The sequence below is a fragment of the Furipterus horrens genome, unplaced genomic scaffold (genome assembly GCF_987537825.1).
Source record: "Furipterus horrens unplaced genomic scaffold, mFurHor1.1.pri manual_scaffold_2, whole genome shotgun sequence".
In the NCBI taxonomy this organism is placed as follows: domain Eukaryota; kingdom Metazoa; phylum Chordata; class Mammalia; order Chiroptera; family Furipteridae; genus Furipterus; species Furipterus horrens.
Window position 1 is genome coordinate 9289126 of NW_028327172.1, and position 20986 is coordinate 9310111.

Consider the following 20986-nt stretch of genomic DNA (forward strand, 5'->3'; position numbering starts at 1 on the left):
CATTAAAATGTAGCTTCCAAAGGAAGTTAACTTTTTATTTTTTTTACTTATATTTAGAGTTATTTTATATATTTATTTTTAATTGGATTTCTCAGGGTAACATTGGTTAGTAAAGTTATATAGGCTTCAGGTGTACAATTCTATAAGTTTTTTCCCTGCCTGACTGATAAGGAAGTTGTTGTAACTAATTCAGAGATGAAATAATTAGATGAATAAAGACAAGACTACAAACCAAATGTATCATTTATTTAAATCATATCATAAACAAATTTACATTGGGATTTGCCCAGCCCTTGCTAATGTTTGCATGACTTTATAAAATTTTGTTTAGGGCTTTGTTCTTATTTTGATTGTTTTGTTTGGGTAGACTTTCTACTTCTGGAGGGACCGAGTCAAAGATTCTGAAGTTCACTCACAAGGACATGACCTGTGGCCTAATTCTGCCAGCTCACGGCGCGTGTGTCAGCATCTCCATCTCAGTTGCTCTACTCATTGGGCGCCGCTCTTGGTTATTCATTTGTGTGTACATTTTTGAGAGGTGGTCCAAACTCTACACTTTTTTTGAAATACAGTAATGTTATACCCCACGAATTTTACATCAAACTTATACTCATTTAACTTCCTTGTTAGTTGCCTCTAGATAAAAAGATAACTAGCCTTCAGAAATATTTTTCAAGTTCTAAGACCCTCATATAAGACAAAGGCACCTCAACTCTGGTCTGTACTTTTTCCAAGACATAACTTAGCATAAAGTAGCTGAAAACCTTTCCCATGCCCCATGTATATTGTGCACTCAATACATATGTGTTGATTGAATAGATAATTATTTAACTTACGCTTTGGAAGATGTGACTAGACAGACAGGTTAATACAAGCATTTCATACATTCACTCATTCACCATCTACTTACTGAGGCATAATATGTGCCAGATATCATAACAAGCATAATGGATAGAAGAATAAGTAAGATGTCCTTCCTGTCCTAGAGGAGGGCACAACTAGGAAAGTCAACTCTAGCTCAATACAGCAAGTTCTGTAATGGAGAGATGCATAAACACATTTGAGAGCACAGCAAAGGGAAGGAATCACTAGAGATGACAGCCCTTAGCTAGACTTTGAAGAATGAATGGAAGCTGAATTTAGAAGAGTGGAATTTGGGAATCCCACACAGGGAATGAAATGCAGAATGGCCAGACATTCTACAGCAGACACCGTGTTGGAGAAATGTCCTGTGGTCTCATGTAGTGAACAGAAGCAACAGGAGTGTCTAGGAAGGTAGACCAGAGCCAAGTGGTAAAGAAGATGCCATTCACATTAGTGAAATGAATCTTAATACACCTGGCAGCCATGGTCAAGGTATACTGCAGCGTCTATGTTCTGGCCAAATCTCTCCTCTTCTCACATCGTGAAGGAGATGCAAGGGGAAATTAGGCATCTGTGTTTTCTTCAAATTGTTGACAATGATGTGGGAAAAAGACAGCAGACACACACATGGAAAAACCAGGAATATCCACCTACCAGTTTACACATCGCCCAATGAGTTACAGCAGCAGGATCCAAAAATAGAGTGAAATCTTTTTCACCTAAATATGTTTCTCCATTGAAACAAACTAACATTGGTTCCATTTCTGCAAATCCACACCTTTCGTGACCATTCTGAGAAAGAGGAGGTTAAGCTGGAGAAAAAAAAAAAAAAAGGAGGCCCTGAGTCCTGGGGATGACAGAGTGAGCAGAAAACAATCCACTTGGAACCATGCCTCAGAGGTAAACATTTAATTTCATCAATAGCTTCTAGTCAAAGGTCATGTGGAACACATATACACCCCGACAAAGCTGGGGTTGTTGTCTGTTGCCACAAGAGAGACAGCACGCTGTTTGTAAGTGTGGTGAGTCTCAGTAACAGTGTGTCAGGAGGGACTGGAGAGGTGATTGGGAAAGGATTCAAGGATGCATGGGATGGCTCTCGCTTGGATACTGTCATAAAGTATTGCAATTCTATTTGATAATTTTAAAGCAAGAGAAATGGAGCAGGGGTAACGAGGTAGCAGACACTTGTAAACTGGCGAGAGGAGCATTGACCATTTCTGCAGATTCGATTGTCTTCATGTTTTTGTTTCTGCCCAAACATGACTGTAAAATGATCTCATTTGTCTTCTTCCATATGGTGGCAAGATGATGTTGCTGTTCTATGAAATTGTTGTTATAAGGGCTGCTTTTTCTTTCTTTTTTGACATATTCAAAAAGACCTATAGTAATATGGGGAGGTATTTTATTTAAAAAATTATTGCCAACTTGTATGTGCAAATAGTGTAATATTAATATAGAATAATAACTGGTAATAAAATGCAAATGTTCCTGACCTAATCTCACCCACACAGCACCTCGATCAGTAACATCCACACAACATAACTTAGTTTTTGTTCTCTGTTCCTAACTTTTAAAAAAAATTATAGTTCATATAGGATATTACATGAGTTTCAGGCATACGACAGTTAGTCAACATTTATTTACCTTACAAAGTGATCACAGCTATGAATACAGTAAGCATCTATCACTGTCCAAAGTTATTATGATAATATTGACTATATTTCTGTGAATTATTTATCTTGTAACTGAATGTTTGTAACTCTTATACCCTTTTACTTTTTCACAAATTCCCCCACATTCCTCCTCTCTGGCAACCATCAGTTTGTTTTTTTAATCTATGAGTCTGTTTTGGTTTCTGTGAGGTGTTTTTATTGTTCTTGTTGTTGTTCAATTGTTTTGTTTTTTAGATTCCACATATAAGTGAAATCACACTGTACTTGTCTTTCTCTGTCTGACTCATTACACTTAGTATAACACCCTCTAGGTCCATCCATGTTGCTGCAAGTGACAAGATTACATTATTTTTATGACCAGTGAATTTTTTGTTGCATATATGCACCACTTCTTTTCTATCCACTCATCTATTGATAGATGCTTAGGTTACTTCCATATGTTGGCTATTGTGAATAAGGCTTGTTTCCTCATTCTGTACTGGTTGACTTATTTCTTCCTTATGTTCCAAATCATTGATCTGAACCCTGGTTTCCTTCCCTTCACCACTGGTTTTGTGTGGATTTTCCTTTGTTTCACTTAGCATAGCTTTCGCTTCTTCCCTTATGCATTTGCTGTACTTCAGCATGTCTTTGAGCATCTTTATCACCAGTGTTTTGAGCTCTGCATCTGTTAGGTTGGCTATCTCCTTGTTGCTTAGTTCTCCCACTGGAACCTTGATCTTCTCCCTTTTTGGGTCATACTTCTCCATCTCCTCATCCTGACAGGCTCCTGTGTTTGCCTTTGTGTCTTAGGTAGAGCTGTTGCACCTGTTATAGTGTAAGGGACTAAGCCTTAGGTATCATCAGTGTGGGGCGACCTCTTTCACCACATTGTGGTGCTGTGTGTGGGGGAGGGGTCTGAGAGAGAATAATGCCGTTTGCTCAGCACTCACCCCTTTCCCAGGCACTTCTCCCATTTCTGGCATGGGACTGGCACCCCTCTAGTTGTTGCCTGGCTGTGGTACCTAGAGAGGGTGGATCTGCAGACATTCTAGGACTGTGGAGGCCCTTTAAAGAAACAGACTCTGCTGAGAGACTGGCAGTTTCTTCCTCTGCCCCAACCTCCACTGATTTTCACAGCCAGAAGCAATGTGGCTTTATTTACCCCAGTGCTTGAATCATGAGCTGCTCAGTCTGGTCTGGTGCTGGGAGCGCTCCCCAGGTGTTCCTCCCTACTTTTTAAAATGTGTTACTGTGCTTTCCACTGGCCAGCCACTGCTGCTGCCATCACCACTGTTGCTGCCACACTGCTTCCTCTCGTCCCGGCTCTGCCCCTCTCACCTGGAGAGTATTTCTTCTTTATATCTTTGTTGGACTTCCATGCAGCTTGATTTTCTGGAACTACTGGCTGTCTTCAGTTTTGAGGTAGTTATATTTCTTCTTAGTTGTGGAAAGAGACGTAGCATGTCTACTTATGCCTCCATCTTGGCCAGAAGTCCTCATGTAGTTTTGGTTTGCCTTTCCCTAATTGCTAATAAAGTTGAAAATCTTTTCATATGTCACTTGGCCATTTATATGTCTTCCTGGAAAAACTGTCTGTTCAGGTCCTCTCTGCCCATTTTTTAAATTTGATTGATTGTTAGTTTGGTATTGAGTCATACAAGTTCTTTATGTATTTTGGATACTAACCTTTTTCCAGAGCGATTATTGGCAAATATCATCTCCTATTTGGTTGGTTTCCTTTTTTTTAATGTAAGCAGTAATTTCTTGCAAACCCAGGAGACAGTGAGGCCCTTGTCAGCCCCACCACTGCCTTATGTCTCAGAGTTAGCTACAAAAAGCCTGCTGCTTCCGTTCTGCCCTTCAAATCTCCATAGGAATCCCACAGAACCACCCTAACTGGGAATACACAGGGAAGGGAATTCCAGGAAATGTAGTTCAGCCGAGCTTAGGTGGCATCTTACAAAGCTACCACAGTTAAGTTCTCAATCAACAATATGGTGATTGCCAGAGGAAGGGGCTGGTGGAAGAGGGTAAACCAGGGATAAAAGGAGATGGAAGGAGACTAGACTTTGGATGGTGAACACACAATGCTATGTGCAGGTGATAAAGAGCAGAATTGTGCCCTTGAAACCTGTTTAATTTTATTGCCAATATAACCCCAATAAATTCAATTTAACAGTTCTCATTCAATATTTATTGAGTGAATGAATAAATGAGTAGATTGATACTTAGATTTCCAAGCTAGTCACAAAGTTCATTTACTTTTTTAAAAAATTATTTATTGTTTTTCTATTACAATTGTCCTACTTCTTCCCCCATTGTTCCCCCCACCCTGCCCACCCCTTCTCCCACAGTCAATCCCCACCCTGTTGTCCATGTCCGTGGGTCATTTGTACTAGTTCCTTGACTAGATCCTTCCCCTTCTTACCCACCTTCTCCCCCCACCCCCTTCCACCCTGGTCGCTGTCAGTCTGCTTCTTGTTTACATGCTTTTATTCAATTTTGCTCGTTTGTTTGTGTTGTTCATTAGTTTCCTGTATTAGGTGATATCATATGGTATTTGTCTTTCATTGCCTGGCTCATTGACTTTTAATGAAGCTGTACAAATCATTGCTAAATAGAAATCAACTCCAGACCTAGGTGAGGAAAGAGTTTATTTAAAAGGATTATAGCAAGACCTGGGAAAAGGGCTGTTATAACAGGGAGAGGGGGACTGTTTTAGCAGTGAGGACCCAAGACCACCTGCAATGCCTGGTATAAATGACTAGTCTTTTGTAAAGAGGAGTAAGGAAGAGGAGTAAGCAGGATTAAGTAATTTTAAATTTCTTTCAGAGGCTCTAACACATACACAAGCTTGGCCCAGGCTGAGTGTGGGTCAAAGTTCAGTCCTGTGTAGAAGAGAGAAACTTAGATTGGTCAAGTACACGAACACTTCATTAACACACTAGAATGTTGTTCTGGTGGGATGACGGAGTTAAACAGTCAAGCTAACCATTTATGAGGGAAGAGTAAGCAGGGTTATAGAGAATTCAGGGGTGGGAGTGAAGAAGAGTAGAATGAAAGGGAGGCAGGATGGACACAACTCAGGGAATGTTTAACCCTGAGTCCAGCCTCTTCTCGGTAGGAGTAAGGAGCAGGTTACATGCTGACTCAACCCAGGGGAAGGAGAGAAACTTAACTTAAGTTTGGTTCACAAGTAGTTGGTTCTGAAATGTCAGTGGGGATTCACAGTTTAGCTAATCACTTATAAGGCAAAGATTGAGAGTTTGGAACATCAAATCAGGCTTTTTTAGAGGTAAAGAAGGAGAACATCCATGTGTCTTAAGTCTGATGGGGGAAGGCTGGTTCTCTGTAGTGAATCATTTCAGGAATGCAAAGTCAGTGGAAGAATTTCTTTACCCATTTATCTCGTCCAAGATAACAGGACTTGGGTCAAATTCAACATTGGGCATCCACCAGAGAATTACATCTACTGAAATAAGCTTGGATCTCAGCATTTTGGCCTGCTTTGAAAATTAAGTCTACAAATCTTCCTGCTTTACTGATTTGAAGGGTATTGCTGAGGGTTTTAACTACTATATCAGTAGTTTTGAATATGGCTGCACAAGAGAATCTTCTGGAGAAGTGTTGAAGAGGTTGTGGAGCACATGGACCACTCCTACACTGCTATGGAAATATCAACTGGTGCAGCCACTTTAGGAAAACACTTTGACAGTTTTATTTTAGAGTTCAACATCCACTTACCCTGTAACCATGAGACTGCACTTCTATGTATTTACCTGCGAGGAATAAAAGCATATGTTCAAATATTTGTACATGAATGTTCACAATAGCATTAGTCATAATCATCAAAATATAGAAACAACCCAAATGTATCTCAACAGGTGACTAGATAAACTCTGGTAGATCTTTGCAATGGAATAATATGCCACAATAAAAAGAAATGAACTGTTGATTTATGTACGAATTTGAGGCATTTTGCTAGCAAAAGAAGAATAGTCTCAAAAAATCTAAGTAGTTCCTTTCATTTGACATCCTGTAAAGGAAATTGGGTTAATGATTGCTGGGACCTGTCAGTAAGAGAAAGAGGTGGATTGCAAGGGGTATAAGTAAACCTCAGAGGGTATTCAAATTCTCTATATTAATATTATGGTACTATTTACACAAATATATACATCTTCCAAAACTTATCAAGTATCCACTTAGAGCTGGTTTTATTATATGTAAATTATATCACGATTAAGCTGAACATCTGGAGAATTTTTTTTAATATATAATTCTGGAGCTCACGTTCCCTTAAGACCTTCTAAATAAAAAAATACCAGGAGCAGGGTTAAATCATTTTAAATTTCTTTCATATGGCTCTACCACATACTCAAGTTTGGAAAATGTTTCAGTACATTCTTTACTTTTCTCCTAATGAGGACTCATAGAAAAGTTTTTGTTTTTGTTTTTTTGTTTGTTTGTTTGTTTTAGCTCTAGAAGCCAGAAAACATATGCTTTATTTAAGGTATAGTAATAACAATAATAAAAATGTCTGATGAATCCTGAGTATTACTCCATGCCAGGCACTCTGCTAACAATTTAAATTTTATTTTCTCATTTGCCAGATTACATGGATTATCCCCCCATTTAATCCTCACCACAAACTCTTGTGCAGAACAAGTCATTAAAGGGACTTTTTTGGATGACACTGTGGGTTAACTTTTGCTTCTACTAATGATAATAAAAAGGATAATCATACTTATAATCATTAACTGAGTGCTTATTATGTCCCAGACACTGTTCTGAGAACCTTACATGTATTGATTTATTTAATTGGTCAACTACTCTATGGGACAGGAACTATAGTCATTGTCATTTATATTAGATGAGGAAACCAAGGCACAGAGGAGTTAAATAACTTGCCCAGTATCATGTAGCTCCTAATTGGCAAAGTCAGGCTTGTCACGAGTGGAAACTTAATCTCAAAGGACGCTCATTCTTGCTTAGAGACTATATTTGTTAACCTCAGTGAATCTTTAATCATTGGAATTGTGGGTCATGTGAAAATCAAAATGAAAATTTCAGAAATATTGTAAAGTTTGAAAAATGTTAAAAATAATTTCAGAAGGAAGCACCTGCACTTTCTGCCAGGTTTTTCCTTCCTTGGAGTTAGCGAGCAGGTGAGAGAATGAGGTGCCCATGAAACAGCTGGGACAAAAGCCAGACCATTAGCCACAACTGCCGACTGTGTCTGTTTGGTTTCTTTGTATGTCTCCCAGCGTTTCTCAGTCTTTGCTATTTCTTGATCCCTGCTTTAGGCTAAGGGACCTGTCAAGATGTTCCAGTTAAAAGGTCCACAGATGCTGCAATTGCTAGAGAAATCCTTGAGGAAGTTCCTCCCCGAGTCCTTAAAGGTGAGAGTGAAACCTTAGAGGGGAAAAAAAAAAAGACCATCAACTGCATATGAAAAAGGTGGGAAAGAGAATTCGCATTCACTGAGCACCTGTGCTGTGCCAAGCCCTCAGTCATCTTGCATCTCATTTACTTTGCACCGTCTCGCTGCAAGGCCAGTATATTACATCCATGTAAGCAAACAGGAGCTGGGGGTTCAGTTCTATGACTTGACCCAGATTGCACCAGTAGTCAGCTGCAGTGCTTTGTTTTGGAGCCACTATGATCTTTGCCACGTGATGACCCCAAACTATTCCCTTGTGTCTTCTAAGAATTATGTCAGATAACAATAAAAGTCGTTCCAGAATTACAAAGTTGACTGAAACTAACACATTAATACTTAAATTATTCTTTCTAAACAATCAAGGGACTGATGAAAGGTTAACCGTTATGATTCATTTTTGAAATTAATGACAAGTCAATTTCTATTTTGTCAAACTTGAATGAATTATGTTTAATTGGAGTGAAACAGAAATTTAGCTTTAGAAATGGATCAATGGCTTTCTTCTTTAGGGAGGTTTCTTTGCCATTGTTTTATTTTTTGAAATAATATATGCTTCATAGGGACTTGAATATTACGAGGGATAAAAAGTGCTATTGCATTTTGATCAGGCTATCAATTCACCAAAAAGACAAAAAGAAAGCAAGAAAGAAAGCAAGAAAGAAAGAAAGAAAGAAAGAAAGAAAGAAAGAAAGAAAGAAAGAAAGAAAGAAAGGAAAGAAGGAAGAAAGCTAAAATCTATATACCTAACAACAGAGGCTCAAAGTATATGAAGTAAAAACTAATGGACCTGAAAGAGGAAATAGGTAAACCCACAGATATAATTCAAGACTTCTACACTCCTCTCTCAATAATTTACAGAATAGACATAAACCCTGTAAAGAACTGAATGATAATACCATGATCCAATAACAGCCAAATACATATTATATTTAAATGCACAATGAACATCTACCAAGATAGACCATATTTTTAATAATTTGATAAGAAATGGAATCATATCAAGTATGTCCTTGAACAATATGAAATTAAACTTAAAATTTAAAAAACCTGAAGAGTATCTGGAAAACACCCGGATAGTCAGAAATTATACAACACACTTTAAATAAATCCTACTATAAAGTCAAAGAAAAATTAGAAAATATTTTAGTTGGTTGAAAATGGAAGTACATCATATGAAAAGTTTTGGGTGCAACTATAGCAGTGATAAGTAAGAAATAAATAGCATTAAGTGCTTATACTATAGAAGGATAATGGTCAGTCTCAAATCAATGCTTTAAGTTTTCACCTTAAAATAAGAAAAAGAAGAGTAATTTAACCCCAAAACAAACAGAATTAAGGACATTATAAAAGATAAGGGCAGAAATCAATAAATTTTGAGGAGAGAAAACAATTAAGAAAAATCAATGACTTCAATATCTGTTTTTTTGCTAGATTAATAACCAAAATAAACATTTGTCTATTTTAACACTTAACTGTCTTCAGGTGACAATTCTATATAATGAATTAACACACCGTACAGATAATGAAATCCCCTCCCCTTTTTTTTAGGAGGGGAAGTAATTAATCAGTTAATTCTCTGGAGAGTAGGACATTTTGTCTTGAGTGGCTTCCTTGAAAGTTTTCTAGGTTAAATTTTTTTCCCCCATGCTGTATAGGGAAGATGTCTGGTGTTTGAATTGTTCTTCTTGTGTTAATGGATATCAACTTATTTTAAGAAAACTTATGACACTACTCATAGCCCAATTCTATTGTGAGGCAAAGTAAGCCTCAATATTAGATCCTGGCTTAGTAATACTACCATGCTCAGAGAAAAGGAGTGATTTCATTTATTTTTAATCTAGTATATGTATATGAATGTCACTGTTTTCAAACTCAAGTGTTTAAAAAATTTAACCTCTTTTTCTTTCCTAACAATGCATTTAATGTTTATATTGTGCCCTTGCCGATGGCAGAAATTTAATCATTTTATAGAAACTTAGTAAAGTCAACGTTTGCCTTCTACTTTCTCCTGAGTCTGGCATAAATGTTTCATGGTAAGGGTAGAAAAGCGCAGGAAAAGGTGTGGCCTTTGGTTCTTGACATGTTCATTATTCTATTGGTGCTGGTTTGGTATCTTTCCATATCATGTCCTGAGGCATCATGTTTCAGCTGCACTGAGGTGTTGAGGCTATGCCTGGAATGCACTGCTGTTTTACCTATTCCCACAAACCACGGGGCCTCTTTCAAATTAGAGGGTCTTTCTTAGCCTCTTCAATATTCTTCTTGATGCCATAAATGATTCAACAGATGACTGTGGAAAAGTCTAAACAAACTGCCCAGTGGGTGATGTTCTTGGACTTTGGTCACCAAACATTATGTTCTGTCTTTACTTATTAAATAGACAGGTCATTGAACCTTCTTGGAAAGTGTTTTGGAAATATTTGTAAGAAAAAAACATATTAAACGGTAGTTGACCTTTATCCCATAAACTTCCCTTCAAAAATTGGTGATAACAGGCATATTTGTAAAGGATTTCGCAAAATAAATGCTCCTTGAAGAATATACTCATCAGGAGAACAGCTTTGGGGTGAGGTTAAGGGGTGGAGGGATGAAGGAAAAAGGAAAAAGGACTCATGGACATTGACAACAGTGTGGTGATTGCAGGGGGAAAGGATCATGAGGTAGTTGTGTGGTAATGGAAAAAAGACAATAAAAATATTTTAAAGAATAAACTGTTAAACAAAAAATATTAGAAAGAAGTGAAATGACCAGTAATAGGAGATAGGAAACTTAAATTAGAATTCTTCCTTATAATGGATATTATGCGGTCATTAACAAGAAAATATGCCCATTGTTTAGTGTGTGTATGTGTATTTGGATGGAGTGATTATTAAACAAGTATATATAGGTAATTAGAGGATATTTAAAAGTTATGTGTGACCATGTAAATAAGTGAAATAAAATGAAAAGCTGTGTCAACAAATTTGACAATGTGATAGTAAATGATTTTTAATTTATTTATTTTATTTATCTGGATATTTAACTATATTCATATAATATTCTCGCAAGTAGACCCAAAAATTTATTTCTGTTTGGAGGATTAAAGTCATACCTGAAAACTGTTGGAAGTAGATGCTCTCCCAGTTACTTACTATGATTTCATAGAAATAATCTTTGTCGAGATCAAATAGGACACTGTCACTCCTTCCTGATAAGCTGACTCTCACTTTCTCATGATGATATAGGTTTATGGGACTGTTTTCCACATGAACCAGGGAAACCCATTCAAGCTAAAGGCCCTGGTGGACAAGTGGCCTGACTTTAATACAGTGGTTGTCCGCCCTCAGGAGCAGGTAAGGTGGCAGATGTAGAATACGTACACTTCTGTTTGCTATCTGTGCCTGCTATGCGGCTGGCAATGTAGAGCCAGGGACACAGAAAAGTATGTCAGTGATGGTGAACAAGTCCTTGTCCTAGAGGAGCCTGGAGAAAAAGATAGATAAGCAAAAAAATTAGCACATGGTGTGAAAATATACAAAAACGTACAAGAACTTACTAGCTACAGAAGCAGCACTGCCAATAAATGATTAAAACTATAGATGTCAAGGTATGCAGGCGGAGGATCAGAGAGCCTTCCTCGTAAACATTTCACCTAAACTGGATTTGAAGATAGATAGGTTTTTGACAGATGACAAGAACAGAGGATGCATTCCAAGAAGAGAAAATAACAACTAAATAATATATAGTTAAATACGAAAAATGTTAGGGAAATATAAAGAACAAATTGCCATGCTTGTATTTGGGAATATATTTTCAGTACCAGACTTTTACTAATCACTCAAATGCGTATATGACAAAGCCATGGGAACATGGCTTCTATTCAACATAGTACTGGAAGTATTAGCCACAGCAATAAGACAAAAAGAGAGGGAAAAGTCACCCAAATTGGAAAAGAAAGAGTAAAATTGCCATTATTTCCATGACCTTATACTTATATAGAAAACCCTAAATATTCATGCCAAAAACAAAACAAAACAAAAAAAAAACCCTACAAGAACTGATAAGTGAATTTAGTGAAGTAGTTGGGTACTAACTAAATACTTGGAAATTCATTGCATTTTTGTCTATCAGTAATGAATCATCATAAAGGAAAAATAAATATTTTCCACTTATGATTGCATAAAAATAACCCAGAAGTAAATTTATCCAATGAGGGAAAATTCTTATACTCAGAAAATTGTAAGATGCTGAAGAAAGACATTGAAGAAGATACAAATAAAATGAAGCACATACCATACTCATGGATAGGAAGAATTGACATAGTTAAAATGTCCATATTACCCAAAGCAATCTACAGTATTAATGAATTTTTTAATAAATTCACAAAACTAGAACAAATATTTTAAAAGTGTATATGGAACCATAAAAGGTCCCAAATAGCCACAGCTATCTTGAAAAAGAAAAACAAAGTTGGTATATCATGCTACCTGATATCAAACTGTACTACCAGGGTATCATAATCATGAAGCATGATGGTGGCATAAAGACAGATACATAGATCAATGGAAAAGAATATTGAGCCCACAAATAAACTTATGCATCTACAGTCAATTAATATGTGACCAAGGAGGCAAGAACATATAATGGAGTAAAAGAAGTCTAGTCAATAAATGGTGTTGGGCATGTTGCACAGACACATGCAAAAAGAAATGAAACTAGAGCACTTTCTTATAGCATACACAAGAATAAATTCAAGTGCATGAAAGACTTAAATGTAAGGCTCAAAATGATAAAAATAATATAGAAAAACATGGGCAGTAAAATCTCTGACATTTTTATTAGCAGAATTTTTCCTGCTATATCTCCTTGTGCAAAAAAAAAAAAGAAAGAAAGAAAGAAAGAAAAGAAAAGAAAAAGAAAAATATATAAATTGGATTAAATCAAACTAAAAAGGTTTTTCACAGCAAAGAAAATCATCAACAATATAAAAAGACAACCTACTGAATGCGAGAAGATATTTGCCAATCATATATCTGATAGATGGTTAATAACCAAAAGGTATTGTGTAAAGAACTCATAAAACTCAACACCAAAAGTAAAACCAATCCAATTTAAAAATGGGTAGAGGACCTGAATACATACTTCTCCAAAGAGGACATACAGATAGAAAATAGACACGTGAAATATTGCTCAACTTCACTAATCATCAGAGAAATGCAGTTAAAACCACAATCAGGCATAGGTACATGGAACAGACTGACATCTGTCAGAGGGGCGAGGGAAGATTATATGAAAGAAGGTTAAGGGATTAGCCAAAGAACAGGTATGTATAACCAAAAGACAGGTAACAGTGTGGTGATGGCCAGAGGAAAGAGGGTGAGGGCTGGGTGGAGGGGCTGGAAAGAAGGGGGAAATGGTGGCATTTGTAATATTGTCAACAATGAAAATAAAGAAAGAAAAGGAGATGTCACCTTTAGCTGTCAGAAACATTACCATCAATAAATCAAGAAACAGCTAGTGTTGGCTAGGATGTGAAGCAAAGTGAACCTTTAAGTAGGAATTTAGATTGGTGCACTACTATGGAAAACGGTATGGAGTTTCCTCAAAAAATTAAAAATAGACTGCCTTAATATCCAAAAGAGTCATACATGTGTACAATGGAATGTCACTCTGCCATAAAAAAGAAAGAAATCTTGCCATTTGCAACAATGTAGAAGGACCAATAGCACATTATGCTAAGTAAAAATAAGTCAGCCAGAAAAAAATACCATATGATTTCACTTATATGTGGAATGGAAAGAACAAAATAGTTGAACAAAAAATATAGATACAGAGAAGTCTGATGGTGACCAGAGGGGAGGGGAGCTGGGAGACTAGGTGAAAAAGGTAAAGAGATTGAGAAATACAGATTAGTAGTCAGAAAATAGGCACAAGCATGTAAAGTAAAGCATAGGGAATGCATTCGATAATATTGTAATGACTATGTATGGTGCCAGGTGAGTACCAAAAATGTCAGGGGGCCACATTGTAAAGTATGTGATTGTCTAACCATTATGCTGTATACCTGAAACTAATACAAAATAACATTAAATTTAAACTTCAATTAGAAAAGAAAATTTAAAAAGAAAGTAATAAAATTATACTGATTCATATATTTCAAATACAAGTATGTTATAAACATATAAGAAAATATTTTAAAAACTTATGCATCTAGAATATGTAGCCATATAATATTTTAATATAAAATATTTACAAATAAAATTTAAATTTATAGACCTTTTAAAGAAAATATCGACAGAGGTATGGATGCATGGAACAGACAGACAGCTGTCAGAGGAAAGGGGGAATAGGGAGGGAGGGATTGGATGAAAGAAGAGGAAAAGGTTAGTCACAGATCATATATACATGACACATAGACACAGACAACAATATGGTGATGGCTTGAAGGAAGGGGGCGGCAAGGGCTAGCTCAAGGTGGGCAAAGAAGGGAAAAATGGGGACATCTCAAATAGTATAAACAATAAAAATAAAGTTAAAAAATACTAAACTAAACAGAATACAAAACAAAGACATTTAACTTAAAATTCAAAATCTAAAAATGGAAATTTTTTTTGCTTTTTAAATTGAACTTAGACTTCTAACTAAGATGAAGGCATAGGTAAAAATGCTTTGCCTCTTTTCACAACCATAAGAATTACATCTACCTCAAAACAAAAATCAACCAGAACTATCAGGAAATCAAACTGCATGGGAGTCCAACAAACAAAGATATAAAGAAGCAATACTCATCCAGACAGGAAAGAGGGAGGGAGCTACAGCAGCTGTGGTGGCAGCAGTAGCAGCAGCAGCAGCAGCAAGGCAATGGCTGTAGCTGGCCCTCAGAAAGAGCAGTCACACATCATTAAAGGCAGGAGGGACATGTGGGGAGCGATCCCAGTTCCAGGCCAGAACGCACAGCTTATGTATGGCTCCAGTGCTGGGAAAATAAAGCCGAATTGCTTCTGGCTGTGAAAACCAGTGGGGTCTGGGGTGGCGAAAGAAACTGCCTGTCTCTCGGGAGAGTCTGTTTAGAAGGCCCCCGGTCCTAGAAAATCCACAAACACACCCACTCTGGGAACCATCACCAGGGAAAGAGCTAGAGGGTCACCAGTCACATACAGGAAATGAGTGAAGTGACAGGAAAAGGGGTGAGTGCTGAGCAAGTGACATTATTCCCTCTCAGTCCCCTTCCCCAAATACAATGCCACCAGGTGGTGAAACAGGTCACCCACACTGATTAATACCTAAGGCTCTGTCCCTTACAATGTAAAAGCTGCAACAGCTCTACCTAAGACACAGAGAAAAATGCAGGAGGCTGTTAAGTAGAGGAGACAGAGAAGTATGGCCCAAAAGAGGGAGCAGATCAAGGTTCCAGTGGGAGAACTAAGCAATGAGGAGATAGCCAACCTAACAGATGAAGAGTTCAAAACACTGGTGATAATGATGCTCACAGATTTGACAGACAAGATTGAGTGTGGCAAACGCATAAGGGAAGAAGTGAAGGCTATGCTAAGTAAGATGAAGGAAAATTCACACAAAACCAATGGTGAAGGGAAGAAAGCCAGGGTTCAAATCAATGATTTGGAACATAAGGAAGAAAAAAACAGTCAACCAGTACAGAATGAAGAAATAAGGATTGAAAAAAACAAGGAGAGGCTTAGGAACCTTTGGGACAACTTTAAACATGCCAACATCCGAATCATAGGGGTGCAAGAAGGAGATGAGGAAGAGCAAGAAATTGAAAGCTTATGTGAACAAATAATGAAGGAAAACTTCCCAAATTTGGCAAAGGAAATAGACATACAAGTCCAGGAAGCACAGAGAGTCTCAAACAAGCTAGATCCAAAGAGGACCACACCAAGACACATTATAATTAAAATGCCAACAATCAAGGATAAGTAGAGAATCTTAAAAGCAGCAAGAGAAAAGCAGAAAGTTACCTACAAAGGAGTTCCCATAAGACTATCAGATGATTTCTCTAAAGAAACTTTGCAGGCAAGAAAGGACTAGCAAGAAGTATTCAAAGTGATGAAAAGCAAGGACCCACAACCAAGATTACTCTGTCTAGCAAAGCTATCATTTGGAATGGAAGGGCAGTTCAAGTGCTGCCCAGACAAGGTAAAGCTAAAGAAGGTGATCATCACCAAGCCATTATTATATGAAATGTTAAAGGGACACATTTAAGAAAAAGAAGATAAAAAATATGAACAGTAAAATGACAACAAACTCATAACTATCAATAAGTGAATCTAAAAAAAACAAAAACAAACTAAGCGAAAAGCTAGAATAGGAACAGAACTATATATGTGGAGATCATATGGAGGATTGCCAATGGGGAGGGGGAAGGGGAGTATGGGGGAAAAGGTGCAGGGATCAAGAAGCGTAAGTCATAGGTACAAAATAGACAGGGGGAAATTAAGAATAATATAGGAAAGGGAGAAGCCAAATAACATATGAATGACCCATGGACATGAACTAAGGGAGGGGAGGTACTGGGTAAAGGGGGGGCAAAGGGGAAAAAACTGAACAACTGTAACAGCATAATCAATAAAATATACTTTAAAAAAAGACCAGAAGAAAAAAATACTTTAAAAAATTGATCTTAAAAACAATGATTGTCAATGGTATTAATGCTGAGCATTAGTGCATTTCTGTGTGACACTGAGCTATTCTACCCACCTCATGGATTGTTATTCGCTAATTCCTTCTTTCATTTTCCAGTAATCCCATCTCTGATATATTAACTTTGAGAAAATATTTTTGAAGAAATTTTGTGTTTCAATATTGTTGGAAATGCAAATTACTTTTGAAATAATAGTGCATTGTGGTTTATGCTTCAAAGACATTATGTATCTTTATCTTGTATAGCATTATCATATGTATGTAAAAATTCTAATACAAGGTTACATTAGTGATTTCATTTTTGTCATGTTCATAACCATTAGTTCTGAGACTCTTTAAAATAGATGAAATTTACTCTTGCAATGGAAAGTAGCTTTCCTTTCATAATACTCCCTTTATTTCTCCTAAGGATTTCAGAATTATAAAAGAATGTTTTGTAAACAAGTGCATGTGTGGTTGATTCGAAATTGGAATGCAACATATAAATATCTAGCTCAGCAAGTTTTTTAATTACAAATTGAAAAGTCAATTAAATCCATGACATGGTCTCATGATGTAAATGATTCATGGATAATGATAGTATGTTAAGAAAAATATCTATATTTAAGTTTACAAAAGAGTAAGTATACTGAAATCCTAAACTCATATTCCAATCACTTGGTCTAATCAGTTTGATTTATCCCACATTACTCAACCAAACAGGAGATGGTAGATAACTTTGATCACTACACCAACACCTACCAAATCTATTCTAAGGATCCCAAGAACTGCCAAGAATTCCTTGGCATGTTAGATGTCATCAATTGGAAACAACATTTACAGATCCAAAGTAAGTAACAAATCTGGGATGTGTGTCAGCTGCTGGGACTGCTAATATCTATACCTTCCGGATCACTTTTCATCCTGAACACATTCTCCTATTACCTTTACTTCCTTCTACAAAAACCCAGACACTCAACTGTGTTATTTCTTGTTAGCTGAGGATATATTTTACAGTTGTATTAGGATCTTAGTGTGATTCAGTTTAAGACCAGAGCTCTCCCTGTGGCCTAAATTGCTAGGTTTAGAATGTCAGCTCCTTGTGCCATAAAGCACCTCCAAGGTCCCAAGGAAAACTGCCATGGTTATGAGCAAGCCCTCCAGAGTCTGACTCCTTAGGGTAGCATCCTTGCTCTGCCAGTTACTTGATTTGTGATCTTGAGCAAGTGATGTAACTTATCTATTATTCAGTTTCCACATATATAAAGAATAAGGATAACAAAAATACATAAACCATAGATTCAATGTAAGAATCAAATGTGGTATTAGACCAATATATTGGCATGTCGTATGGGCCCATGCAAGGTTGGCTACTATTCTTTAAATATCACTTCTCCTTTGATTTCACAGTGATATAATTAGGATTTCTAGTATTATCTCTGTTTTGCATAAGAGAAAACATGCTCAGTCAGTGACATGGCCAAGGTCACATGGTTATCAGCAATACCAGAAGCAACATTGCCTGATTTTAAATCCTACAAACTTGCAATGGGAAGTTGCTTGTAGCATCTCATTTCTCTCTTTACTTCACCCCTCTATAGGTTCACAGTCCAGCCTGAATGAGGCCATACAAAATCTTGCAGTTATAAAACGGGTCAAAGTCAAGCAAACTCAATGCATCCTCTATATGGAGTCTAAGACAGCAAGACGACTGCTCCCTTCCCTGCCAGAGGCAAACAATTTACCTCTTACCTTGGACAGACCCAAAGCCATGTGAGTTCAAAAAGAAGATGCTCTCACTACTCACATCTTTCACTACTCCCCTCCCTACGGTCTCTTGTCTCTCGATAATCCATTTCCAGAGTCATTCTTTTATTGTGTAACGTGGATGAAGTATATTCACCCTTTGATGTTCCTCGACTTACCTTGAACAAAGGTTAAAGATTTTTATCGACCTTCAAGGTCCAGTAAGACCTGGCATTTATCACCTCTTGGACTTCATCTTGTCTGCCTTGCTTACTCCCACCAGTGACTCTGGTCTTCTTTCTGCACCTTGATCTCATACACCCACACATGCATTTGGGCCATTGCATTTGCTCTTTGTCTACCTAAATACCCTTCCCTATAATCTTCACATTTTTGCCTCTTTTTGATATTCAAACTCACAAATGTTATTTCCCTAAAAAGTTCTTCTCAGAGCACTGTGTCAAAAAAATAAGCCTCTCACATAATCCAATTTTAATTTTTTATTGCATTTGTCATGATCTACAATTACCTTCTTTGTGTATTTACCAGCTTTTGTTGCCTGATCCTCTCCTATGATATTTCAAACTTCACAAGAGCAGGAACCCTCTTTCTGTTGTTCATTAATAGACCTTCAATAGCAGAACACAACACATAGTAGACGCTTGATAAATACTCATTTGATGAATTCATAGAGCAAACATTTCCCAAACATGAAAATTCAAACAAATATGTGTCCCCACTCCCCACAGATTTCTATTCCAACACTGAATATAACTGAACAGTGAGGCTAAGGTTTGAACGGGAGATGCCCAATGCCCAATCCCATGGCACTCCTTGTGTGTGTTAATATGCATAGAATGCTTTATTCACATTATATCACATATTCTACAGGAAAGACACCTCCAAATATATAATATTTTGGGGTTTTATTGCTTTCCCACGAGATAAACAAGGTGGGAGATATTATCCAGAAAACAGGCTCAGATGAAGAAATAGTTTGTTCAGGTCACATGGAAAGTCAAGTCATTACCGGGGATTTATTCTTGACCATCGACTTCTACATTGTGGACTCTTCCCAGGATACTTCATGAAGCCTCTTTCTGCCATAGCAGATGCCTTCTGACTTCAGAATTCTGTACCTCTGGGGCCGCCTGCTCTCCACGTCATTGCCCCTCACATCACTGCCCCTCTCTGGACTTGAGATTCCCCACAGTAGCCAAGGGCCCTCTGCCACCAACATGCTAATAGTCCATGATTCCCAACTCTGGGTTTACATACAACTTGCTTGCATGTAGCGTGTGCTTTGAAGCACTTGTATATTTTCTGTTGATCTGTTTTCATATATGTAAAACAGAGGGGATAGCAATTCCCCCACCATAAGTGGAAAATCACAGTAATGTCCAATGAGCAACACTTAAGTTTTATGTAATATTTATTGTTCATGGGGCACAAGTCCCATATTTATGCAGTAGCTGATGTAATACTCATAATCTGCCTTTTGCTGAGAATGATATTAATATTCCTGTTCTATAAAGAAAAAATGGAGGCAGAGAGACGTTACAAGCTAGTCAGATTATGCATCCAAGACTTGGCTTCAGAATCTATACCTTTACCTGTGTCCTTATTTGCACCATCTAAAGATAATTTTGGGGAAAACAAATGCAGTACTCCACAGTGTGCATGATATTATGGGCTGTTCTTCTCCCTTGTTCCCAACAGCAATGAAGAAATATTTAAACACTCTTCTCTCGATGTTACCCACGCTTTCCTGGTGAATAAATTCTGGCATTTTGGTGGCAATGAGAGGAGCCAGAGATTCATTGAGCGCTGTATCCAGAACTTCCCCACCTACTGTCTGCTGGGCCCTGAGGGAAACCCTGTGTGCTGGGCCGCGATGGATCAGACAGGAGAGATGCGGATGGGAGCCACCCTGCCTGAGTACCGGGGCCAAGGTCTCGTATCCTACAGCATGGTTGCCTTTTTCCAGGTTCTGGAGAAGCTCGGCTTCCCCATATATTACCACACAGACAGAGCCAACAACACCATACAGAAACACAGTCGCAAGCTGCACAACGTCCCCATGCCTTGTGACTGGAACCAGTGGAAGTGTGCGCCTCTGTGAAGCAGCCGTGAACACAAGACAGTGTTGGGTTTGTCGTGGAGCAAGAGGAACATATGGTTGGATGGAGAGACAAATAAATTATGACCAGCAGACAGTAAAGCAGTTCAGTTATTTGGACTCTGGAAGAAGTCTGTGTAGTCGACAGGACTGACACTGTCCCTGCTTGCAAGTCACTAATGGATTTCTCTTTGGGTCCAGCAGACCTGGCCTGTGCAGACCTTCCTGTAGTGAACCCTGGTGCTTTTCTGTTTCCTACACTTAGGGATCTCATTGTTATTCTTTATACAGCTGGAAGCTGCCCTACTGCTTCTCCTGGACTCCTCCGTCACACGTGGTCTGTTGCCAATGGGAATATTTTGCCAGCTTTGCCAAGATGTGCTATTATGGGTAGTATAATTTACCCAACCTCTCTTCATTATCCTTCATTCTTCTCACCCCAGTTTTACTGAGGCATAATCGACAAAGTTATAATAAATTTAGTGTGCAATGAGATGACTTGATGTATGTGTACGTCATGAAAGGGTTCCCACAATCAAG

The 20986-nt window shown here is 37.7% G+C and overlaps 1 protein-coding gene across 3 annotated transcripts; it reads left to right on the top strand.

Moving 5' to 3' along the window:
- The first annotated feature begins 1722 nt into the window (after positions 1-1722).
- Positions 1723-20941, top strand: LOC150017745 (glycine N-phenylacetyltransferase-like). 3 transcript variants are annotated; one of them, XM_090267503.1, is made up of 6 exons: positions 1723-1764; positions 7826-7921; positions 11187-11294; positions 17305-17431; positions 18183-18354; positions 20047-20941. In XM_090267503.1, exons 2-6 carry the CDS (start codon positions 7844-7846, stop codon positions 20447-20449), a joined length of 888 nt encoding a protein of 295 aa, XP_090123629.1. In that variant the 5' UTR covers positions 1723-1764; positions 7826-7843; the 3' UTR covers positions 20450-20941. The 3 variants fall into 3 exon arrangements, with proteins under 3 accessions (XP_090123629.1, XP_090123627.1, XP_090123628.1); XM_090267501.1 differs by lacking the exon at positions 1723-1764 and adding an exon at positions 1851-1886; XM_090267502.1 differs by lacking the exon at positions 1723-1764 and adding an exon at positions 1851-1877.
- Positions 20942-20986: the final 45 nt, after the last annotated feature.